Source organism: Chiloscyllium plagiosum, unplaced genomic scaffold (assembly GCF_037043375.1).
Source record: "Chiloscyllium plagiosum isolate Xiang-an unplaced genomic scaffold, Cpla_swu_hap1 HiC_scaffold_5, whole genome shotgun sequence".
Lineage (NCBI taxonomy): Eukaryota > Metazoa > Chordata > Chondrichthyes > Orectolobiformes > Hemiscylliidae > Chiloscyllium > Chiloscyllium plagiosum.
In genome coordinates this window covers 81,761,877-81,782,850 of record NW_028270143.1, presented here as the reverse complement: position 1 = coordinate 81,782,850, position 20,974 = coordinate 81,761,877, and the positions used below count along the sequence as shown (strand labels likewise).

General features: G+C 40.6%; 1 protein-coding gene across 2 annotated transcripts in view; it reads right to left on the bottom strand.

Annotated features, from left to right (window-relative positions):
* Positions 1-20,974, bottom strand: part of LOC122550319 (zinc transporter ZIP12-like) — an 84,976-nt gene that overhangs the window by 51,069 nt on the left and 12,933 nt on the right. For both annotated transcript variants that reach the window (XM_087986846.1, XM_087986847.1), the window contains exons 3-4: positions 2,478-2,765; positions 568-775 (exon numbers count right to left, since the gene is read on the bottom strand). In XM_087986846.1, the coding sequence (XP_087842972.1) occupies positions 568-775; positions 2,478-2,765 (496 nt within the window). The remainder of the gene's footprint in view (positions 1-567; positions 776-2,477; positions 2,766-20,974) is intronic.

The window sequence follows — 20,974 nt, the reverse complement described above, 5'->3', positions numbered from 1 at the left end:
TTGATGCCTGAAACCGATCAGCTATGACCTTGTTGAATAGGGCAGTTTGGAGGGGCCAAATGGCCTACTCCTCCGCCTATTTTGTAAGTTTTTATTAATGAGTCACTCAGGCTGTTGGGCCCACTTTTATGTCCCTTATCATCAGGGAATGGCAGACAAAATGGCACCCATATTGTTGTCCTTTATCTTGCCATTATTCAAGGCAGAGGCAGTGTCTTCGATATGTTATTTTAATGGTTATAGTACAATTATTTTAAATTTAAGTTTTCACAATCTCATTACAGCAATTTATAGAATTGAATTTTATAATTGTGAGCTGGAGAAATGATCATGGAAACAAATTTACTGGAAGAACTTTGGGCTAATGAAAGCACACAATAATTGGGGAACACATCTTATACGGTGGTAATTAGTATATTTTCAAATCTCTTCATTATTGCAATTATTATAAAAATTGTGACAGATTCACATAACTTCCATTACCATAAGTTTTCTCATTTGCATGGCAATAATTTTCCTTTAATTAGGTAAGACTATCACCAGCGTTCTTTTGTTTAATTGACATACCTGAAATACTTATGGTACTTGTACTGTTCAGTGATCTGAAAATAAATTCAGTGAAAAAGTCTGGGTTGGGTAAACTTAAGCTTCTAATACAAAGTCCTTGAAGAATGGAGGTAATGATTGCACTAGCCAATCGGGGGACAGTATTTTCATCAGCACCCTGGGGGCCCACTATGCCAGCTTTTTCCTTCAGCCAGTTGGCATCAATACACTAGAAAATAAACAAAACATGTTTTTTGTTATGCCTTCATCATTGAAAAAGACTCATAAATGTTCTGCAACTTTAAAAAGATACATTTTAGTAGTACTTATTCTTTCTGAGTTCTCAACCCAAGGCAGGTCTGACCAATCGTGCTGCAATCTCCATCACAGTTGGGGCAGAAACACCAGCCGATATCCACCCAGACAGAACAGAAAACTACTTGCCATTAGATCCAATCTGATCCTGCAATCTGACCCCTCAAAATGTTTAGTTGTTGTGGTACCATACACTTTTACATTGTTATTCTAATCTGGAGTTAAGATTGGCAATGGTAGAGGTTTTGATTTCTTTCCATGACCAAGAATCTCTCCCAATCTTACGATTTGCCATTGACGGATATTGTAATGATTTAAAAGTTGATACTCAACCTATTTGGCCATGTCATTAACACACCTTCCTTGGCCATCAAGTCCTGGAGCTGGACTTGACCCGGTCCTCCTGGCTCAGAGAAAATGATTCTACAATTGCACCACAAGGTCTCCACTTATTAGTGCAATAGTTCCAGAAACAAATAATTTGCAAACTGGAAAAAGAATGTCTATTAACAATTCAGTTAAGTAAGGAAATCTGAGAATGAGATTCAAATCAGAATAAAATATGATGAAAATCCAATTTGACCAAATATCTTTGACCAAATCTCATTTGGGGTGGCATAGTGGCCCAGTGGTTAGCACTGTTGCTTCACAGTGCCAGGGACCGGGGTTCGATTCCCACGTTGAATGATTGTGTGGAGTTTCTACATCACCCTCCGTGTCTGTGTGGGTTTCCTCTGGGTACTCTCGGTTCATTCCACAATCCAAAGATGTGCAGGTTAGGTGAATTGGCTATGTTAAAATTGCCCATAGTGTTCAGGGATGTGTAGGTTAAGTGTATTAGTCCGGGGTAAATGTAGAGCAGTAGGGGTCTGGGTGTGTTACTCTTCAGAGGGTTGGTGTGGACCTGTTGGGCTGAAGGGCCTGTTTCCACACTGTAGGGATTCTATGTCATGCAATGTGGAATTTTTCAATCTATTTCCTAGTGGGTATAGGCCCAAACTGAACTGACAACAAATTGGAAATCTCAGTGCTCATGTGAATTGAATGTGAAATAGACTCAAGTCTCATGTGAATTGAAAAATGTCTCATTATTGAACAGAGAACTTTGTCCTGAGATGCATTCATATCTGACACAGGCAGACGTCATCCTGAAACTTTGGGAAGTAAAATTGGCTTTAGTCATGGCATATGATGGGCAGTAACAAATTGGCAGCCATTTTACAGTTACATTGACCTCAATAAGACCAGAAAGTCAGACACTCAACCAATTCGCCATTGACTGTTTTTTGTATCTCTTGAAGATTAATTTTACATACCAAATACGCAAGATGACGATACAGAGGTACCTTGATTATCCGAAGGCCACGGGTGGGCAGTATTTTGTTCGGTTAATTGAATTCGGGATAATCGAATGCTGGATAATAGAGTTTAGCCAAGCATCGGGACCTTGCAACCTTGCCGGATAATCCAAGATTCTGATAAATGGAATGCCAGATAATCAAGGTTCCTCTGTAATTCCATTTTCCAACATCACATGTCACACCTTGATGAAAGCAATATTCATGACTGAATGTTTACGGTTTAATTTGACTTCGCGAAAAAAATGACTCACTCACCTGACTCCAGGAGGAAACTGTGTAATGCTCTTGAATGATTTCCAAAAGTTTTTCAATTTCATCATGGGAAAGATGATTTAAATCTTGATGTGGTTTTAAACTTAATATCTTAGTGAGATAGAATCTGTAGTCCTCAACTTTTGGATGAATATTTGAAGTGCAGATATCTTTCATATTAATGATATAATACAGAAGAAGAATCGAAAGTCTGTGAAAGGCATTCTCATGTAGATAGTGTTCCTCATTATCCTCCTCTACAATTGAGAAGGTTTCATTTGACAAAAGGCACTATAATTAAAACATAATGGGATTTGAATAATTCTATACCTTCATGCCATTAATTAATGTAATTACACACTGGTATTCATTGCTAGACATAATGCAAATGGGCCCAAAGAATTCCCATTGGACCTTTGGTGAATTTAAAGCAATTTTAAAAAATATGTGTCATGGGATGTGGGTATTGCTAAATCAGCCAGCATTCATTGCCAATTCCTCCACTCCTTGTGAAAGTGATGATAAGCTGACGTCTTGAGGTACTGCATGCCCTGGGGTATATGCACATTCACAGTGCCATGAAGAAGGAAGTTCCAGAATATTGACCCAACAACAGTGAAGGAATAATAATGTGCGTCTTAAAGGGAATCTTGCAGGTGGTGGCTTTCCCATGCATCTGCTGCCCTTGTCTTTCTAGGTGGAAGATGGTGTGGGTTGGAAGATGCTGTCAGAGAATCGTTGTAGCATTTTGTAAATGTCACTATGTGTCATTGGTTAAGGGACTGAATATTGAAAGCAGTAGATGGAGTAGTTGAAACAAGTAAAGCAGGTTGCTTTATATTGATGGTGTCAAGCTTCTTGAGAGTGGATTAAGGTGCACCCATTCAGGCAAGTGGAGAGTATTATATTGTGTCTTGTAGATTGTGGACAGGCACTGGAGAGGTAGGAGGTGAGTTTCAAATGAACCAGAGATGTTAATATTAATTGAATCAGATGTGATTCCAGAGCTAGATAACATTTGCTACATAATCCTGAGTGTATGAAGAATTATGCTGAGAAGCAATATATGATTGCCATTGGGCTCACAGTGTTGTGTACCACATTTATTTGGGTAGGTCAAACCAGGGCAGGCCTTACACAGTCAACTGTAGGGTTCTGGGGAGTGTTATAAAACAAAGAGATCTAGGGGTATGGGTTTAATAGCTAATTGAAAATTGAGGCACAGGTAGATAGGGTGGTGAAGAAGGCTTTTGGCATGTTTGATTTCATTGGTCAGGGCATTGAGTATAGGAACTGGTATGTCTTTTTGCAGCTGTACAAGATGTTGGTAAGGCCACATTTGACGTTTTGTGTGTGGTTCTGGTTGCCCTACTACAGAAAGGATATTATTAAACTAAAAGAGTTCAGAAAAGATTTACTAGGTTGCTGCCTGAACTGGAAGGTTTCAGTTATAGGGAGAGGATGGATAGGATGGGGCATTTTTCCCTGGTGCATAGGAGACTGAGGGGTGACCTTATTGAGATCTATAAAATCATGACAGGCATAGGTAATGTAGATAGCCAACATCTTTTGTAGGGGAGTCTAAAACTAGAGGGCATAAGTTTAAGATGAGAAGGGAGAGATACAAAGGGGTTTAGAGGGGCAATATTTTTCACAGTGGCTGTAGAGTGTTTGGAATGGGCTACCAGAATTAGTGGTGCAGACAAGTACAATTTTGTCATTTAAGAAACATTTGGACACATACATGGATGTAATAAATATTGAGGGATATGAACAAATGCAGACAAATGGGACTCAATTAATTGTGAAAACTGGGCAGCATGGACATGCTGGGCTGAAGGGTCTATTTTCATGTTGTAACTGTCTATGGCTCTTTGTTCTAGAAGTTACACAGGGCCCTGTTTTTTGCAGACAGAAAGAACATGTACAAATCTGGTATTTGCTTTAACATCATGAAATAGGTAACAGTCATTCACTGGTTCATGTCACAGGCCTTGATTAATTAGAGTCAACCTGTCCCTTTCTAAAATTTCAACAAAACTTAGCAGTTAACTGGCATTCATTGTTAACTGGTGCATTCTCCATGACACCACCACCAATCAAAGTCCACTTGATAACCAATCAGCACTCTCCTCTCATGCAGGATAAATGTTGTTTTTCCTCTATTTTGATAATTCTCCTGATGGTTGCAAGACAAAATAACTTAATTGTTATTAAATATCCAATTATACATGCATTTAAAACAAAGTAGGTCCAATGTAAGTTTAAAAATATATCTTGAATTGTAAGCACAGTAAACTTGACCCAAATAACCAATATGTACAGTTCTCATGAATTGTGTATAATAGAAAAAATGAAATGTATAAAATATAAGGTCATTTTATAATATTTTTTGTGTAAATCCCCAAACTAGCTCTCCAGATGTTTCCATTTGCAAATGCAAATTCATAAAATCTCATCTTACATGTGGATATAAATAATGCAACATGGCATACGATCAGTGGGTCAAGTTGCAAAACAAAGACTAATTTTGAACCAGTTTTTATAGAGAGACCTGATGGGTTCTATCATCAGGTCATGATAGAGTTTGGATGGAGAGTTTGGGCAGAAGGCAAATAGTGATTCAAATATGGCAGCTTCTTTTCCTCTGGCTGTCAACTTAAGTTGATTTTGGAAAATGATTAATTATACAAGATGACTGACATGGTTCAGTCAGGATGTCCAAGGGGACTACTTCATCACAGATATACATTTGTTGAGATATCTCCAGTACAGGCATAGTCAGCAAACAAGGTTCCAATTATGCAAAAGTGAAGACTGCAGATGCTGGAAATCAGAGTATAGATTAGAGTAGTGCTGGAAAAGCACAGTAGGTCAGGCAGCATCCAAGGAGCAGGTTAGCACATCATAAAATGCAAACATTTCCATTAACGTTTGCAATTGGGCAACTATTTTATATTGTCTCTTCTTTTTCTTAGTGCATCCAAAAATAGATTTATCAGAAAAAACAAATCTGTGTCTAGTCCATAAGCTGTGAATGATGCAATAAGTGACTTTAAAAATCTGCAGAACTACTTATAGGTTTCATTGGTGTGTAAGTCAGTTCCTTAGTAAACTAAATGTTTATAATATGTAAAACTTTTCAGAAAGTGCCTGTTATAAATCAGTTTAAAATTAAGAATCTTCTCATGGGACCATAAATGTGTTTAATGAATCAAAGCTCATCACAATTAAACCAGTTCAGGTGAATGCCTAGTGTTTTTTTTGGCAGGCCATAAGATCATGAGAAACATGAACAGGAGTAGGCCAGGAATGGTCCGAGAATCTCCTATGAGGGGAAACATCCTCTCAGCATTTACCATGTCAAGTCCCTTAAGAATCCTACATATTTCAATGAGATCACCTCTCATTCTTATAAATTCCAATGAGTAGAGTCCCAATCTGATCAGCCTTTGCTCATGAGGCAGTCCCTCCATACCAGGGATCATCCTAATTAACCTTTACTGAACTGCATCCAATGAAATGATATACTTTCTTAAATAAGGGACCAAAACTGCTCACAGTGCTCCAGATGTGATCTCACCAGGATCTTGTATAGTTGCAGTAAGACTTTCCTATTCTCAAAATCCAAGTTCATTGAAGTAAGAGTCAACATTTTGTTAACCTTCCTGATTACCCGGTGCAGTTGTGTGCTACCATTCTGTTTCTTGCAGAAGTCGCAAGTCTATTGCGTTGCAGCTTTCTGCAGTTTTTCTCCATTTAAGAAAGACTCTTATTCTTTTGTTTTCCCTTCCAAAATGAACAACTTCACATTTCCCCACATTATACTCCATTTATCAACTTTTTGTCCACTTACTAAACCTATCAATATCTCTCTGTAAAGTGTATCCCTTTCATAACCTGTTTTTCCACATGTTTTTGTGTTGTCTGCAAATTTAGCAAGAGTTCATTAAATTCCTTCTTTGAATGGATTAAGATATATTGTAAACAATTGCAGTCCTGGATCCCTGTGGTACTCCACTGGCTGCAGGGTATCAACATGAAAAAGAACCCCTTATCCCAACTCGCTGTTTGCTGGCCGTGAGTCAATTCTCTAACCTTGCCAAAATACTACCTTCAATACATGGGCTCCTTTCCTATGATTTAATACTTTGTGAGGTATTTTGTCGAATGCCCTCTGGAAGTCCAAATACAACACACTGACTGGTTCACCTCTATCCAAGCTGGTTGAGACCTCCCCGAAAAACTCTAATAAATTAGTCAGACACAATTTCTTTTTAATGATCCATGCTGACTCGTCTTGGTTACATTATGATTTTCCAAATGTTCTGCTATTACTTCCTTAGTAATTTGATTCTGATACACTTCCAACAATAGATGCAAAGTTAATTGGCCAATAGTTACCTGATATTTGCCTCCCTCCCTTTTCGGATAGGGGTGACCCGTTAGAAGTTTTCTAATACTCTCCAGAATCCAGTGATTTTTGAAAATTTTAAGCAATGCATCCACTATCTCTGCAGATACCTTGTTGCGGATCCGAGGATGCAAGCCATCTAGGCCAAGTGACTTATCTGCATTTAAGCCCATTGGTTTGTCTAATCCTACTTCTTTAGCGATGGTGACACTTATTTCCTTCCCCATATTCTCTGATATTATTGGAATGTTCAAAGTATCTTTCACTGTAATGACTGATGCATAAAGACTCACCTGCCACTTCCTTGTTCCATAAAACCATCTCCCAGATTCCGTTTCTAAAGGCCTTATGTTTATTTTGACCTTTTATTTTTATACAGTTAAAGAAGCTCTTAGTGTTAATTTTTATGTTCCTCAGTAGTCCCCTCATAGTTTATTTTCTCTCCCTTTATTATCTTTTTAGTCCTCTTTGCTGGATTTTGTATTCATCACAGTCTTCAGGGTTATTGCTTACTTTAAACTTCTTATATTTTTTTTCTTTCAACTTAATACTCTCCTTAGCTTCCTTGGTTAGCCACTGTTATTTTATTTCTCTGGCAGTGCCAATTTTTAGTGTTCACATTCTAAAAAAACAGAGCAAAATATTGTGGAAATTTGGTAATGTTCTCCTACAACCTCTTCCATCAGGCAGAAGATACAAAAGTTTGAATGCACACACACACACACACCCACGCACACACAAACAGTTTAAGAACAGTTTCTTCCCTGCTGTTATTAAGCTGATGAATGACTCGCTAACTTCAAATATGGTTGATCATGTTAATGTTGATCTTACTTTGCACACAGGATCAAGGAAAACCCTAAAGCTTTCAATAGCTATATCAGGAATAAAAGAATGACTAGAGTAAGATTAGGGCCAATCAAGGATAGTAGTGGGAAGTTGTGCCTGCAGTCAAAGGAGATAGGGGAAGCGCTAAATTAATACTTTTCATCAGTATTCACATGAGAAAAAGACAATGTGGTCAAGGAGGATACCGAGACGCAGGCTACTAGATCAAATGGGATTGAGGTACATAAGGAGTAAGTGTTAGCAATTCTGGAAAGTGTAAAAATAGATAAGTCCCTGAGGCCAAATGGGATTTATTTTAGGATTTTTTGGGAAGTCAGGGAGGAGAATGCAGAGCTTTTGGCTTTGATCTTTATGTCATCATTGTCTACAGGAATAGCGTTAGAAGACTGGCGGATAGCAAATGTTGCTCCCTTGTTCAAGAAGGGGAGGAGGGACAACCTTGAAACTTATTGACCTGTGAGCCTTACTTCGGTTGTGGGTGAAGTATTGGAAAGGGTTATAAGAAATAGGATCATCTAGAGAGGAATAAATTGATTAGGGATAGTCAACATGATTGACTAACTGGATGTTTAAAAAGGAAATTGAAGGGAAAGTTAGAACAAGAGAAGTCAAGAAAGACAATTGTATCAATGAGGCAGAAAACTCAGAAAGGGATCATGCTGTAAGGTTGAGTGAAATAGGGGTTGATGGGAAGAGTGAGAGCAGTAACAAATTAAAAATACTATACATGAATGCACGAAGCATTAGGCATAAGATGGATGAGCTTGAGGCTCTTTTCGAAATTGGCAGAAACGATTTTGTGGGGATAACTGAGACGTGGCTTCAAGTGGACAGGGCCTGGGAAATGAATATTCAAGGCTACACGTGCTATCGTAAGGACAGACTGACGGGCAGAGGGGGTGGGGTGGCCTTGTTAGTAAGGGAGGATATTCAGTCCCTTGCACGTGGGGACCTAGAGTCAGGGGATGTAGAGTCACTGTGGATAGAGCTGCGAAATACTAAGGATAAAAAGACCCTCTTGGGAGTCATCTACAGGCCCCCAAACAGTAGTCAGGATGTCGGATGTAAGTTGAATCAGGAGCTGAAATTGGCCTGTCGTACAGATGTTACTACAGTTGTTATGGGGGATTTCAGCATGCAGGTAGACTGGGAAAATCAGGATGGTATTGGACCTCAAGAAAGAGACTTTGTGGAGTGCCTCAGAGATGGATTCTTAGAGCAGCTGGTGCTGGAGCCGACCAGGGAGAAGGCAATTCTGGATCTGGTATTGTGTAACGAACCAGAATTGGTCAGAGACCTCGAAGTGAAGGAGCCATTGGGAAGTAGTGACCCTAATACATTAAGCTTCAATCTGCAATTTGAGAGGGAGAGGGTTCAGTCGGAAGTGACAGTACTTCTGTTGAATAAAGGGAACTATGGAGCTATGAGGGAGGAGCTGGCCAAAGTTCACCTTAGCAGGGATGACCGTGGAGGAACAATGGCGGATATTTCTGTGCATAATGCAGAAGTTGCAGGATCAGTTCATTCCTAAAAGGAAGAAAGATCCCAGGAGGAGGCATGGGCGGCCGTGGCTGACAAGGGAAGTTAAGAAACATATAAAGTTAAAAGAGAAAAAGTATAACATAGCAAAGATAAGTGGGAAAACTGAGGACTGGGAAGCTTTTAAAGAGCAACAGAGGATTACTAAGAAGGAAATACGCAGAGGAAAAATGAGGTACGAAGGTAAACTGGCCAATAATATAAAGGAGGATAGTAAAAGCTTTTTTAGGTATGTGCAAGGCAAAAAAATGGTTAGGACTAAAATTGGGCCCTTGAAGACAGAAACGGGGGAATATATTATAGGGAACAAAGAAATGGCAGAGGAATTAAATGGGTACTTCAGATCTGTGTTCACTGGGGAAGACACAAGCAATCTCCCTGAGGTAACAGTGGCTGAAGGACCTGAACTTAAGGGAATTTATATTTGACAAGAATTGGTGTTGGAGAGACTGTTAGGTCTGAAGGTTGATAAGTCTCCGGGGCCTGATGGTCTGCATCCCAGGGTACTGAAGGAGGTGGCTCGGGAAATCGTGGATGCGTTGGTGATTATTTTCCAGAGTTCGATAGATTCGGGGTCGGTTCCTGAGGATTGGAGGGTGGCTAATGTTATACCACTTTTTAAGAAAGGTGGGAGAGAGAAAGCAGGAAATTATAGACCAGTTAGTCTGACCTCAGTGGTGGGAAAGATGCTGGAGTCTATTATAAAGGATGAAATTACGGCACATCTGGATAGTAGTAACAGGATAGGACAGAGTCAGCATGGATTTATGAAGGGGAAATCATGCTTGACTAATCTTCTTGTATTTTTTGAGGATGTAACTCTGAAGTTGGACGAGGGAGATCCAGTAGATGTAGTGTACCTGGACTTTCAGAAAGCTTTTGATAAAGTTCCACACAGGAGGTTAGTGAGTAAAATTAGGGCGCATGGTATTGGGGGCAAAGTACTAGATTGGATTAAAAATTGGTTGGCTGATAGTAAACAAAGGGTAGTGATAAACGGCTCCATTTCAGAATGGCAGGCAGTGACCAGTGGGGTACCGCAGGGATCCGTGCTGGGACCGCAGCTTTTTACAATATATGTTATATCAATATATGTTAATGATATAGAAGATGGTATCAGCAATAACATTAGCAAATTTGCTGATGATACAAAGCTGGGTGGCAGGGTGAAATGTGATGAGGATGTTAGGAGATTACAGGGTGACCTGGACAAGTTAGGTGAGTGGGCATGTGCATGGCAGATGCAGTTTAATGTGGTTATCCACTTTGGTATTGGGGGCAAAGTACTAGATTGGATTAAAAATTGGTTGGCTGATAGTAAACAAAGGGTAGTGATAAACGGCTCCATTTCAGAATGGCAGGCAGTGACCAGTGGGGTACCGCAGGGATCCGTGCTGGGACCGCAGCTTTTTACAATATATGTTATATCAATATATGTTAATGATATAGAAGATGGTATCAGCAATAACATTAGCAAATTTGCTGATGATACAAAGCTGGGTGGCAGGGTGAAATGTGATGAGGATGTTAGGAGATTACAGGGTGACCTGGACAAGTTAGGTGAGTGGGCATGTGCATGGCAGATGCAGTTTAATGTGGTTATCCACTTTGGTGGCAAGAACAGGAAGGCAGATTACTTCCTCAATGGAATCAATTTAGGTAAAGGGGCAGTACAGAGAGATCTGGGTGTTCTTGTACACCGGTCAATGAAGGCAAGCATGCAGGTACAGCAGGTAGTGAAGAAAGCTAATAGCATGCTGGCCTTCATAAGAAGAGGAATTGAGTATAGAAGCAAAGAGGTGCTTCTGCAGCTGTACAGGGCCCTGGTGAGACCACACCTGGAGTACTGTGTGCAGTTCTGGTCTCCAAATTTGAGGAAAGACATTCTGGCTATTGAGGGAGTGCAGCGTAGGTTCACGAGGTCAATTCCTGGAATGACAGGATTACCTTACACTGAAAGACTGAAGCGACTGGGCTTGTATACCCTTGAGTTTCGAAGACTGAGAGGGGATCTGATTGAGACATATAAAATTATGAAAGATTGGACACTCTGGCAGCAGGAAACATGTTTCCGCTGATGGGTGAGTCCCGAACCAGAGGACACAGCTTAAAAATATGGGGTAGACCATTTAGGACAGAGATGAGGAGAAACTTCTTCACCCAGAGAGTGGTGGCTGTGTGGAATGCTCTGCCCAGAGGGCAGTGAAGGCCCAGTCTCTGGATTCATTTAAGAAAGAGTTGGATAGAGCTCTCAAAGATAGTGGAATCAAGGGTTATGGAGATAAGGCAGGAAGAGGATACTGATTAGGAATGATCAGCCATGATCATATTGAATGGCGGTGCAGGCTCGAAGGGCTGAATGGCCTACACCTGCACCTATTGTCTATTGTCTATTGATTTTGTGAAGGGTAGGTTGTGCCTCACAAACTTTATTGAGTTCTTTGAGAAGGTGACCAAACAGGTGGATGAGGGTAAAGTGGTTGATGTGGTTTATATGGACTTCAGTAAGGCATTTGATAAGGTTCCCCACAGAAGGCTATTGCACAAAACATGGAGGCATGGGATTGAGGGTGATCTAATGGTTTGGATCAGAAATTGGCTAGCTGAAAGAAGACAGAGGGTGGTGGTTGGTGGGCAAAATTCATCCTGGAGTTCAGTTACTAGTGGCGTACTGCAAGAATGTGTTTTGGGTCCACTGTTGTTTGTCATTTATATAAATGACCTGAATGAGAGCATAGAAGAATGGGTTCGTAAATTTGCGGATGACACTAAGGTCAGTGGAGTTGTGGATAGTGGCGAAGAATGTTTTAGGTTAACGAGAGTCATAGATAAGCTGCAGAGCTGGGCTGAGAGGTAGCAGATGGAGTTTAATGCAGAAAAGTGTGAGGTGAATCACTTTGGAAGGAGTAACAGGGATGCAGAGTACTGGGCTAATGGTAAGATTCTTGGTAGTGTAGATGAGCAGAGAGGTCTCGGTGCTGAGGCACATAGATCCTTGAAGGTTGCCACCCAGGTTGATAGGGTTGTTAAGAAGGCATAAGGCATGTCAGCTTTTATTGATAGAGGGATTGAGGTTCGGATCCATGAGATCATGTTGCAGCTGTACAAAACTCTGGTGCGGCCACACTTGGAGTATTGCGTACAGTTCTGGTCACCGCATTATAGGAAGGACGTGGAAGGTTTGGAAAGGGTTCAGAGGAGCTTTACTTGCCTGGAATGGAGGGAAGATTTTATGAGGAAAGGCTGAGAGACTTGAGGCTGTTTTCATTAGAGACAAGAAGGTTGAGAGGTGACTTAATTGAGACATATAAGATAATCAGAGGGTTAGATAGGTTGGACAGTGAGAGCCTTTTTCCTTCGATGGCGATGTTTGGCACGAGGGGATATAGCTTTAAATTGAGGAGTAATAGATATAGGTCAGATATCAGAGGTAGTTTCTTTACTCAGCAAGTAGTAGAGGCATGGAATGTACTGCCTGCAACAGTAGTAGACTTGCCAACTTTAAAGGCATTTAAGTTGTCATTGTAAAGGCATATGGACGAGAATGGAATAGTGTAGATTAGATGGGCTTCAGACTGGTTCCACAGGTTGGCGCAACATCAAGGGCCAAACGGTCTGTACTGCACTGTTATTTTCTATGTTCTACCTCCTGTTACAGTGTAGCCTATATGCTTCACTCTGTCTAAGCACCCTTTGACCTTTAAGTCCTTGCTTGCTATGATCTGCCTATACTGCTCGCAAAACCAAGCTTTTCACTACACTTGGGTACATGTGACTAAAATAAATAAAATCAAATTAAAGGCAAATTGTGCGTGCTATTCCTAATCTGTTACGTTGATTGACCAATTTTAGGCAAATTGCATTGGGCACAAAGTAATTAAGATTCTAACAAGAATTTTAATATTATGATTATAGATTGAGGAAATATTAAAGTTGTGTAAATAATAATTGATAATAAAAGAACTTTTTGGTTAAAATTATGATTAAGCAAATATTGAACGCAATTTCTTCTGGAGACAAAGTAATTTTCAAATCGTTTTTAAACCGTTCTTTATACATCATTTATTCGTCAGCTCCTCCTCCAAATATTGGTAAATCTTTCACTAATTTTTTTTGTAAGGCTTGCTTTAACAGCGATGTGGATTTTGAATTGAATCTTCAATAGTTGTTTCCTGAAAACATGACTTCCTGATCTGGAGTTGACAATGTAACTAACTGAGCCAAGATGTCATTTGATAGTTATCTAGATCACACAGATAAAATGCTAGCACCAGTTTCTGCTAAAAAATATGTCATGATGCACATGGTACTTTCTACATTCCCAATGAAGGGCTTATGCCTGAAACATTGATTCTCCTGCTCCTTGGACGCTGCCTGACTACCTGTGCTTTTCCAGCATCACACATTTCAACTAACATATACAATGCAGTGTCAGGCTCTTGTTGAGACAGATGTCTTGAAGATTATTAACAACATTAGCTATTTATAAGGCTACAATATCACAGACTTGTGTGCATTATTTAGGTCCTGCGCTTGCTGACATTACAATAGATATCACACGCTTGGCTGACTGGCTCCATGATACAGACAGAGTGACTGAAGGTGAGATGGGTTTCTTTATATGGGTTCCTGATGAAGGGTTTATACCCGAAATGTCGATTCTCCTACTCCTCGAATGCCGCCTGACCTGCTGTACTGTCGACAACTCTGCCTTTACATCCCCTCTTGAAAAGACAAGGACAAAATAAACCTTGTTAAAGGGGCAGCATCATCACACCTCCCCCCGCTTAAAAAATGAACTATCACTATTGCAAAGATGGCTTGATATTGAAATCCCTTAGTTTATTCTGTTAGAACATTACAATACAGATACGTTAACTATAAGTGTGCAAATATGCACTACTACATGCTATTTCAGTCTGTTTACTCCTGCCACCAAACGCCTCTGTTTATCATCCAAGTCTCAACAATGTATTGGTATCACATTTTCTCACCCTGCCATGTCGGAATGCCAACGCCAATCTCAAAGTCTCCTTGTCAGTTGACTATTTATGCTGATGAGTGTTCAGTTTCCTGGAGAAATACCCAATAGGTCTTTCTATCTTCTCATTGATTAGATTAGATTAGATTACTTTACAGTGTGGAAACAGGCCCTTCGGCCCAACAAGTCCACACCGACCCGCCGAAGCGCAAACCACCCATACCCCTACATTTACCCCTTACCTAACACTACGGACAATTTAGCATGGCCAATTCACCTGACCTGCACATCTTTGGAACTGTGGGAGGAAACCGGAGCACCCGGAGGAAACCCACGCAGACACGGGGAGAATGTGCAAACTCCACACAGTCAGTCGCCTGAGGCGGGAACTGAACCCGGGTCTCTGGCGCTGTGAGGCAGCAGTGCTAACCACTGTGCCACCGTGCCGCCCACCGTGCCGTGTCTTCTTGTAAGAGTATAGCACCAATAAACATCACTTATATCGATAGCCATCATGGATGGCTTTGCTTAATTAGGTATGGCTAATATTGGGGCAATGGTTAACACAGTTTTCAGGCTGTCAAATGCCCTTTGACAGTTTGCAGCCCACTAAAACTTCCTGCTTTTCTTTCGTAATTCAGTGAGTGGTGTAGCCAAACTGCTAAAATTCAGTATGAAATTCTGATAAAAGCCACTCAATCCCAGTAATCATAGTACTGGTCTCTTCATTGATAGTATGGGAAACTCCCCAATAACTTTTATGTGGTGCCATTTGTCCATGTACAATGACACGCCCCAAGAAGGTGATTTGGGCTTTGGCAAATTCACTTTTAGCCAGATTTATCACCAAGCCTGTCTCTCAAACTCAATAGAATAATTCTGATAAATTCTGCAAATTTTTCTTCCATGTATGACTAAAAACCATCAGGTCGTTTATACATACCACGCAATTGGATAATCCAGAAATGACTTTATTGGTTAGTCTTTAAAATGTGGCTGGTGCATTTTTCATACCAAATGGTACGACTTTAAATTGATACAGTCCATTTAGTGTTACAAAAGCCAAAATGTTCTTTGTTATTTTGGATAAAGGTACCTGCCAGTATCCTCTGCTTAAGTCCAACTTAGAAATATAAGTTCCTTGTCCAATCTTTTCAATACAGTTTTCAATACAATCTGATATGAATCAGATTTTAACAGTGCATTGACTTTGTGATAATCTACATATGACCGTTGGGTGCATTTGGTTTTGCCACCATTGCAATGGGTAAACTCCGGTCACTGTAATTCACCTTGATTATATTGTCTTGGATCATGCGTTCAATCTCTTTTCAAACCTGTGCCAACTTTAGAGAGGTAAGTCTATAAGGATGCTGTTTAATTGGAACAGCATTTCCTAATTCTACATCACGCATAATTAGATGAGTATATCCCAGAAAATGTGTTGCTGGAAAAGTGCAGCAGGTCAGGCAGCATCCAAGGAGCAGGAGAATTGACGTTTCGGGCATATCTTCCCATGTGGTGGCAATAACTCTCACATCATTTTGACTTTCTTCTGAAAGGTAACTTAATAATTTATCCCAATTTTTGACAACTTCCTCATTGTCCAATTTGAGGAATGTCCAATTCAGAAACCTCTGAACTTGGTTCTTCCCGCTGTGTTGTAACCAGTAACTCATTCTCCTTTTGCTTTCCTTCCCTATCAAAATACCTTTTGAGCAGATTCACATGATACACTCTGTGAACTTTCTTTCTGATTGGGGTCCTTATCAAATAGTTCACTCACTCACACCCCCACTCTATTTAACTGTTCCCTAAAATTTTACACATAGTCCAAATATGTGGTTTCTGAATTCTGACTCACTAATTCCTCCTTAATTAATTTAATGGTTCTCTCGCTTCATGTCCATAAACTACTTTGAATGGACTGAATTTAATTGATTCATTTGGTGCATCTCTGATTGCAAAAAGTACAAACCAAATTTCTTTGTCCTAATCACCTGGTTAGTCTTGACTATAAGCCCTCAATATGGTATTTAATGTCTGATGCCACCTCACTAGTGCTCCTTGCGAATCTGGATAGGACACAATGGATTTGAATTGTTTTATTCCTAAGCAGTCCATAATTACTTTGAATAATTTTGATGTAAGGTTTGATCCTTGATCTCATGGTATCTCTTTGGGTAGTCCATATCTGGTGAAAAATTTGAGTAACTCTTCTACAATCCTTTTAGCTGTGATATTACGTAATGGAATGGCCCCTGGAATTCTAATGGGCACATCCATTATTGTTAACAAATACGGATCCCACTTTTTGTTTTAGGTAGGGGTCCTATGCAATCAATTAAAACTCTTTAAAAGGTTTCTGAAATTCAGGAATGGGCTCTAAAGGTACGTGTTTTATTATTGCCTGCAGTTTTCCAATTACATGACATGTATGATATGTCTGGCAAAATTCAACTACATCCTTATGCCGTCCAGGGCAGTAAGAATGCTCTTGTATTTTAGCTTGAGTTTTTCTTACCCCTAAATAACCTCCTACTGAGAGTTCGTGCACTACCCACAAGACCTGCTTTCTATCACCAATGCTAATACAACTTGATGAACCTCTGCCATTTCTCACATGCCTGGAGATGTGATGGTTTCCATTTCCCCATTAAAAAATCATTTTTAAGATTGTAGTACTCAGGGATACTCTCAGTTTCTTCTTATGTGTATGCTTTTTGATACAATTACTTCAGTTTTTCATCTTTCTTTGGAAATTCTTTGAGCTAAAGATATCCAAGTTGTCCTCCATTTGTTCCTGTTTTGTCTCAACCATTTGATCAAATTTGGTCTCTGATCATTCTACTTCAACTTTCTTATCTGTATTCTTTGATTTTTTTTCCTCCTGTTTCAACTAGTGACTTTGTGACCTTGTTACTACACAGTTAAGAAAAATCCCAGGATAAGCTTCCCATAAAACCTCAGTTGCCTGATTTTCCATTGGCCTTTCAACTTCAGTTGGCAGCTCTCCTACCTGTGACCCAGCTATACTGCTAGCAAGGACAAATTGTATTCCAGAAGGTGAGAGTTCTTCCAGTACTCTGACCACCACTTCTCCAGTTTTCATCCGGCACTCTAACCTCACTCAGCCTAATTGAGCACTTCTTGTCTCTTCATGAATTTAATGTGCTAGCCCTTTTTCTGGCAGTAATCCTTCTGAGTTACATATCTCCTCATCTCTCAATGTCAAAGATTGACATGGGTATTGTAACCTCTTTGCCTGCTGCTCCTGTCCAATACGAATAAACTTGACCTTCACAGGTATATGGTTTAAGAAGATCTGGCACTTCTTCCCTAACCAACCTCCAACCAGGTTGTACACTCTGGTGCAGCTTTTTAGCCTCTACTGTGCTTTCCATTACTACTCCATCAAAATTCACTAGCTTGCCCTGTTTTCCTACATCGGACTTCTCAGTGCTTTTCCGAGCCCAGCATCATTGATCTGCATGCAATCAGGTCCCGGACCTTCCCGTGGCTTGCCACTTCAACACACAACCCTGCTCCCATGCCCACATGTCTGTCCTTGGCCTGCTGCAATGTTCCAGTGAAGCTCAACGTAAACTGGAGGAACAGCATCTCATCTTCCGACTAGGCACGTTACAGCCTGACGGTCTCAACATTAAATTCGCAGAGAGTGAGGACTGCAGATGCAGTCCTGAAGAAGGGCTTGTGCCTGAAACATTGATTCTCCTGCTCCTCAGATGCTGCCTGGCCTGCTGTGTTTTTCCAGCACCACACTTCTCAATTCAACATTGAATTCAACAACTTCAGATAATTTTATTTCATTTTTTTTTCACTGTTCTGTACCTCTTATTTCTTGATTGGCTCCCTTTCTCTCGCTCCCCACACTCTCATCACCTTTTTCTCTCCTCTTCCCCCTTTGCTACCCTTCTCCCCGTTTTCCATTTAGCCTCTGCTTCACCCATTCCCCACATATTTTGTCACATTGCACTGGCTTCAGCCTTGGTCATTCACAGCTCCTAATCTCCCTATAATCTCTCTATTCACTGTCATTATCACCTCTTTGTTGCTACCTTTGCTTCTGGAGCCAGGACTCACCTTCTCTCAGCTTCGTATAAATACCTATTTCTCCCCTTTTTTTAGCTTTGACAAAGGGTCAGTTAGACTCGAAATGTCAGCTTTACTGGTGAGCAAGGTTAGATCTCATGGAATACAGGGAGAACTAGCCATTTGGATACAGAACTGGCTCAAAGGAAGAAGACAGAGGGTGGTGGTGGAGGGTTGTTTTTCAGACTGGAGGCCTGTGACCAGTGGAGTGCCACTAGGATTGGTGCTGGGTCCTCTACTTTTTATAATTTATATAAATGATTTGGATGCGAGCATAAGGGGTACAGTTAGTAAGTTTGCAGATGACACCAAAATTGGAGGTGTAGTGGACAGCGAAGAAGGTTACCTCAGATTACAACAGAGATTCTTGACCAGATGGGCCAATGGGCTGAGAAGTGTCAGATGGAGTTTAATTCAGATAAATGCGAGGTGCTGCATTTTGGGAAAGTAAATCTTAGCAGGACTTATACACTTAATGGTAAGGTCCTAGGGAGTGTTGCTGAACAAAGTGACCTTGGAGTGCAGGGTTCATACCTCCTTGAAAGTGGAGTCGCAGGTACGTAGGATAGTGAAGAAGGTGTTTGGTATGCTTTCCTTTATTGGACAGAGCATTGAATACAGGAGTTGGGAGATCATGTTGCAGTTGTACAGGACATTGGTTAGGCCAATGTTAGAATATTGCATGCAATTCTGGTCTCCTTCCTATTGGAAAGATGTTGTGAAACTTGAAAGAGTTCAGAAAGGATTAACAAGGATGTTGCCAGGGTTGGAGGATTTGATCTATAGGGAGAGGCTGAACAGGCTGGGGCTGTTTTCCTTGGAGCGTCGGAGGCTGAGGGGTGACCTTATAGAGGTTTACAAAATTATGAAGGGCATGGATAGGATAAATAGACGAGATTGTATCCCTGGGGTTGGAGAATCGAGAAATAGAGAGCATAGGTTTAAGTGAGAAGGGAAAGCTATAAAAGAGACCTAAGGGGCAACATTTTCATGCAGAGGGTGGTACGTGTATGGAATGAGCTGCCAGAGGAAGTGGTAGAGACTGGTACAATTGCAACATTTAAAAAGCATTTGGATGGGTATATGAATAGGAAGGGTTTGAAATGAGGACTAGACCCCACCATTTTCTGACGTGGCCATTTGATTGCATGAACATGCAGTGAGTGTACTAAATAGGCAGCTGGCACATACTGTAGGTTTCCCCCACAGTCCCCACCCTCCCAACCCCTTAATCCACTGTCCCAACCCCTTCAGTCTCAGACAATCCTATTGATAAACATGACAGGCAGGCGCTAAGAGAGCAAGCAAGAATCCCTGAGGTGTAGCCTGGCCCAATCCATGAGCTGAGTGCCTGTGCTTGCCTGCAAAGTGTCCAAGCAGCAGCCTTTCAATGCAGTTGCTGGTGCATCCTGCATTGTAAACCTGTGCTTCCTAAGTGGCCTTCAAGTGGAACAGAGAGGTGCCCTGATGTCTGTGAGGCATTGGAAAATGCTGGGTGAAGAGTACTTGTGGCTGGTGCCTATCGTTCAAGCCCTGAGATGTTGTTTGGTGGTGAACAACATGGAGTCTGGTCACAGCCAGTGACAAGCTGAAGTCAGCAGACACTCAGTCTGACCTCCATGTTGAGATCTAAACATAGAATATAAAACAATTCATCATAGGAATAGGGCCTTCAGCCAACCATGATGCATTCTAAACTAAACTCATCTGCCTACACATGTCTCTTCCATACTCCACTAATTGCCTGATAAATCTGCTTCTACCATTCCAAGCACCAACACCCTTTCTTCGCACATCTCCATTAAAAGTTCCCTCTCTCACCTTAAACCTTTGCCCACTAATATTTCACATTTCTACCCTGGGATAAAGACTTCAAGTATGCACCAGGTTGGGCTGGACCAGCATTTACTGCCCCTCCCCAATTGCCCTTGAGTTTTGAGCTTGTGGAATTTTAACATTTTATCTTGGAAGGTTACATTTGTGAAAACTATTTATTTATGTAACTATTCATTTATCCAATTTCATCTCTGATTGAGTGGAATATATGTACTCGCGATGTGTTACGTGCATCGATGCTACTTGTTGTTAATGACCTTCTTGAGCTGTTACAGCTCTTCATCATCTGAAGTATTTTATTTGCCCTGTTTAGCTGTGACCAAACGCACGAGATTATTGTTAAAAGTATCTTCCAGTTCAGATTTATTAATATTCACTAAAACTATAGTAATGTATACCTTCTTAGGATTTGGTGTTTGGCTCAGACCATTAGAAATGGTAATTTGGGAAACTGGCTGGTATTGTACTTTTAAATTGGGGGTTGGTGCTGATCATGAACAGCTTGCCAAATAGATGTACATGAAACTGTTGCGTCATGAAATTTAGAACCAGAATCTCTCTTTGAACATTGAAGTCTTATGCTTGAGTTGTTGTAAGGATGTTAGAAATAAGCACAAAAGGTTGTTTATCCTTTAGGAGACCTGCTCTCAGGCCTTTCTAGGATGCACAAATTTCATAACATTGAAGTAAACACTTCATGGAAAACAGAGTAGTTTTTAAGAGATTGAAACGCTGGTGATCTTCCTGCCATGTATATTTTGTATTTTT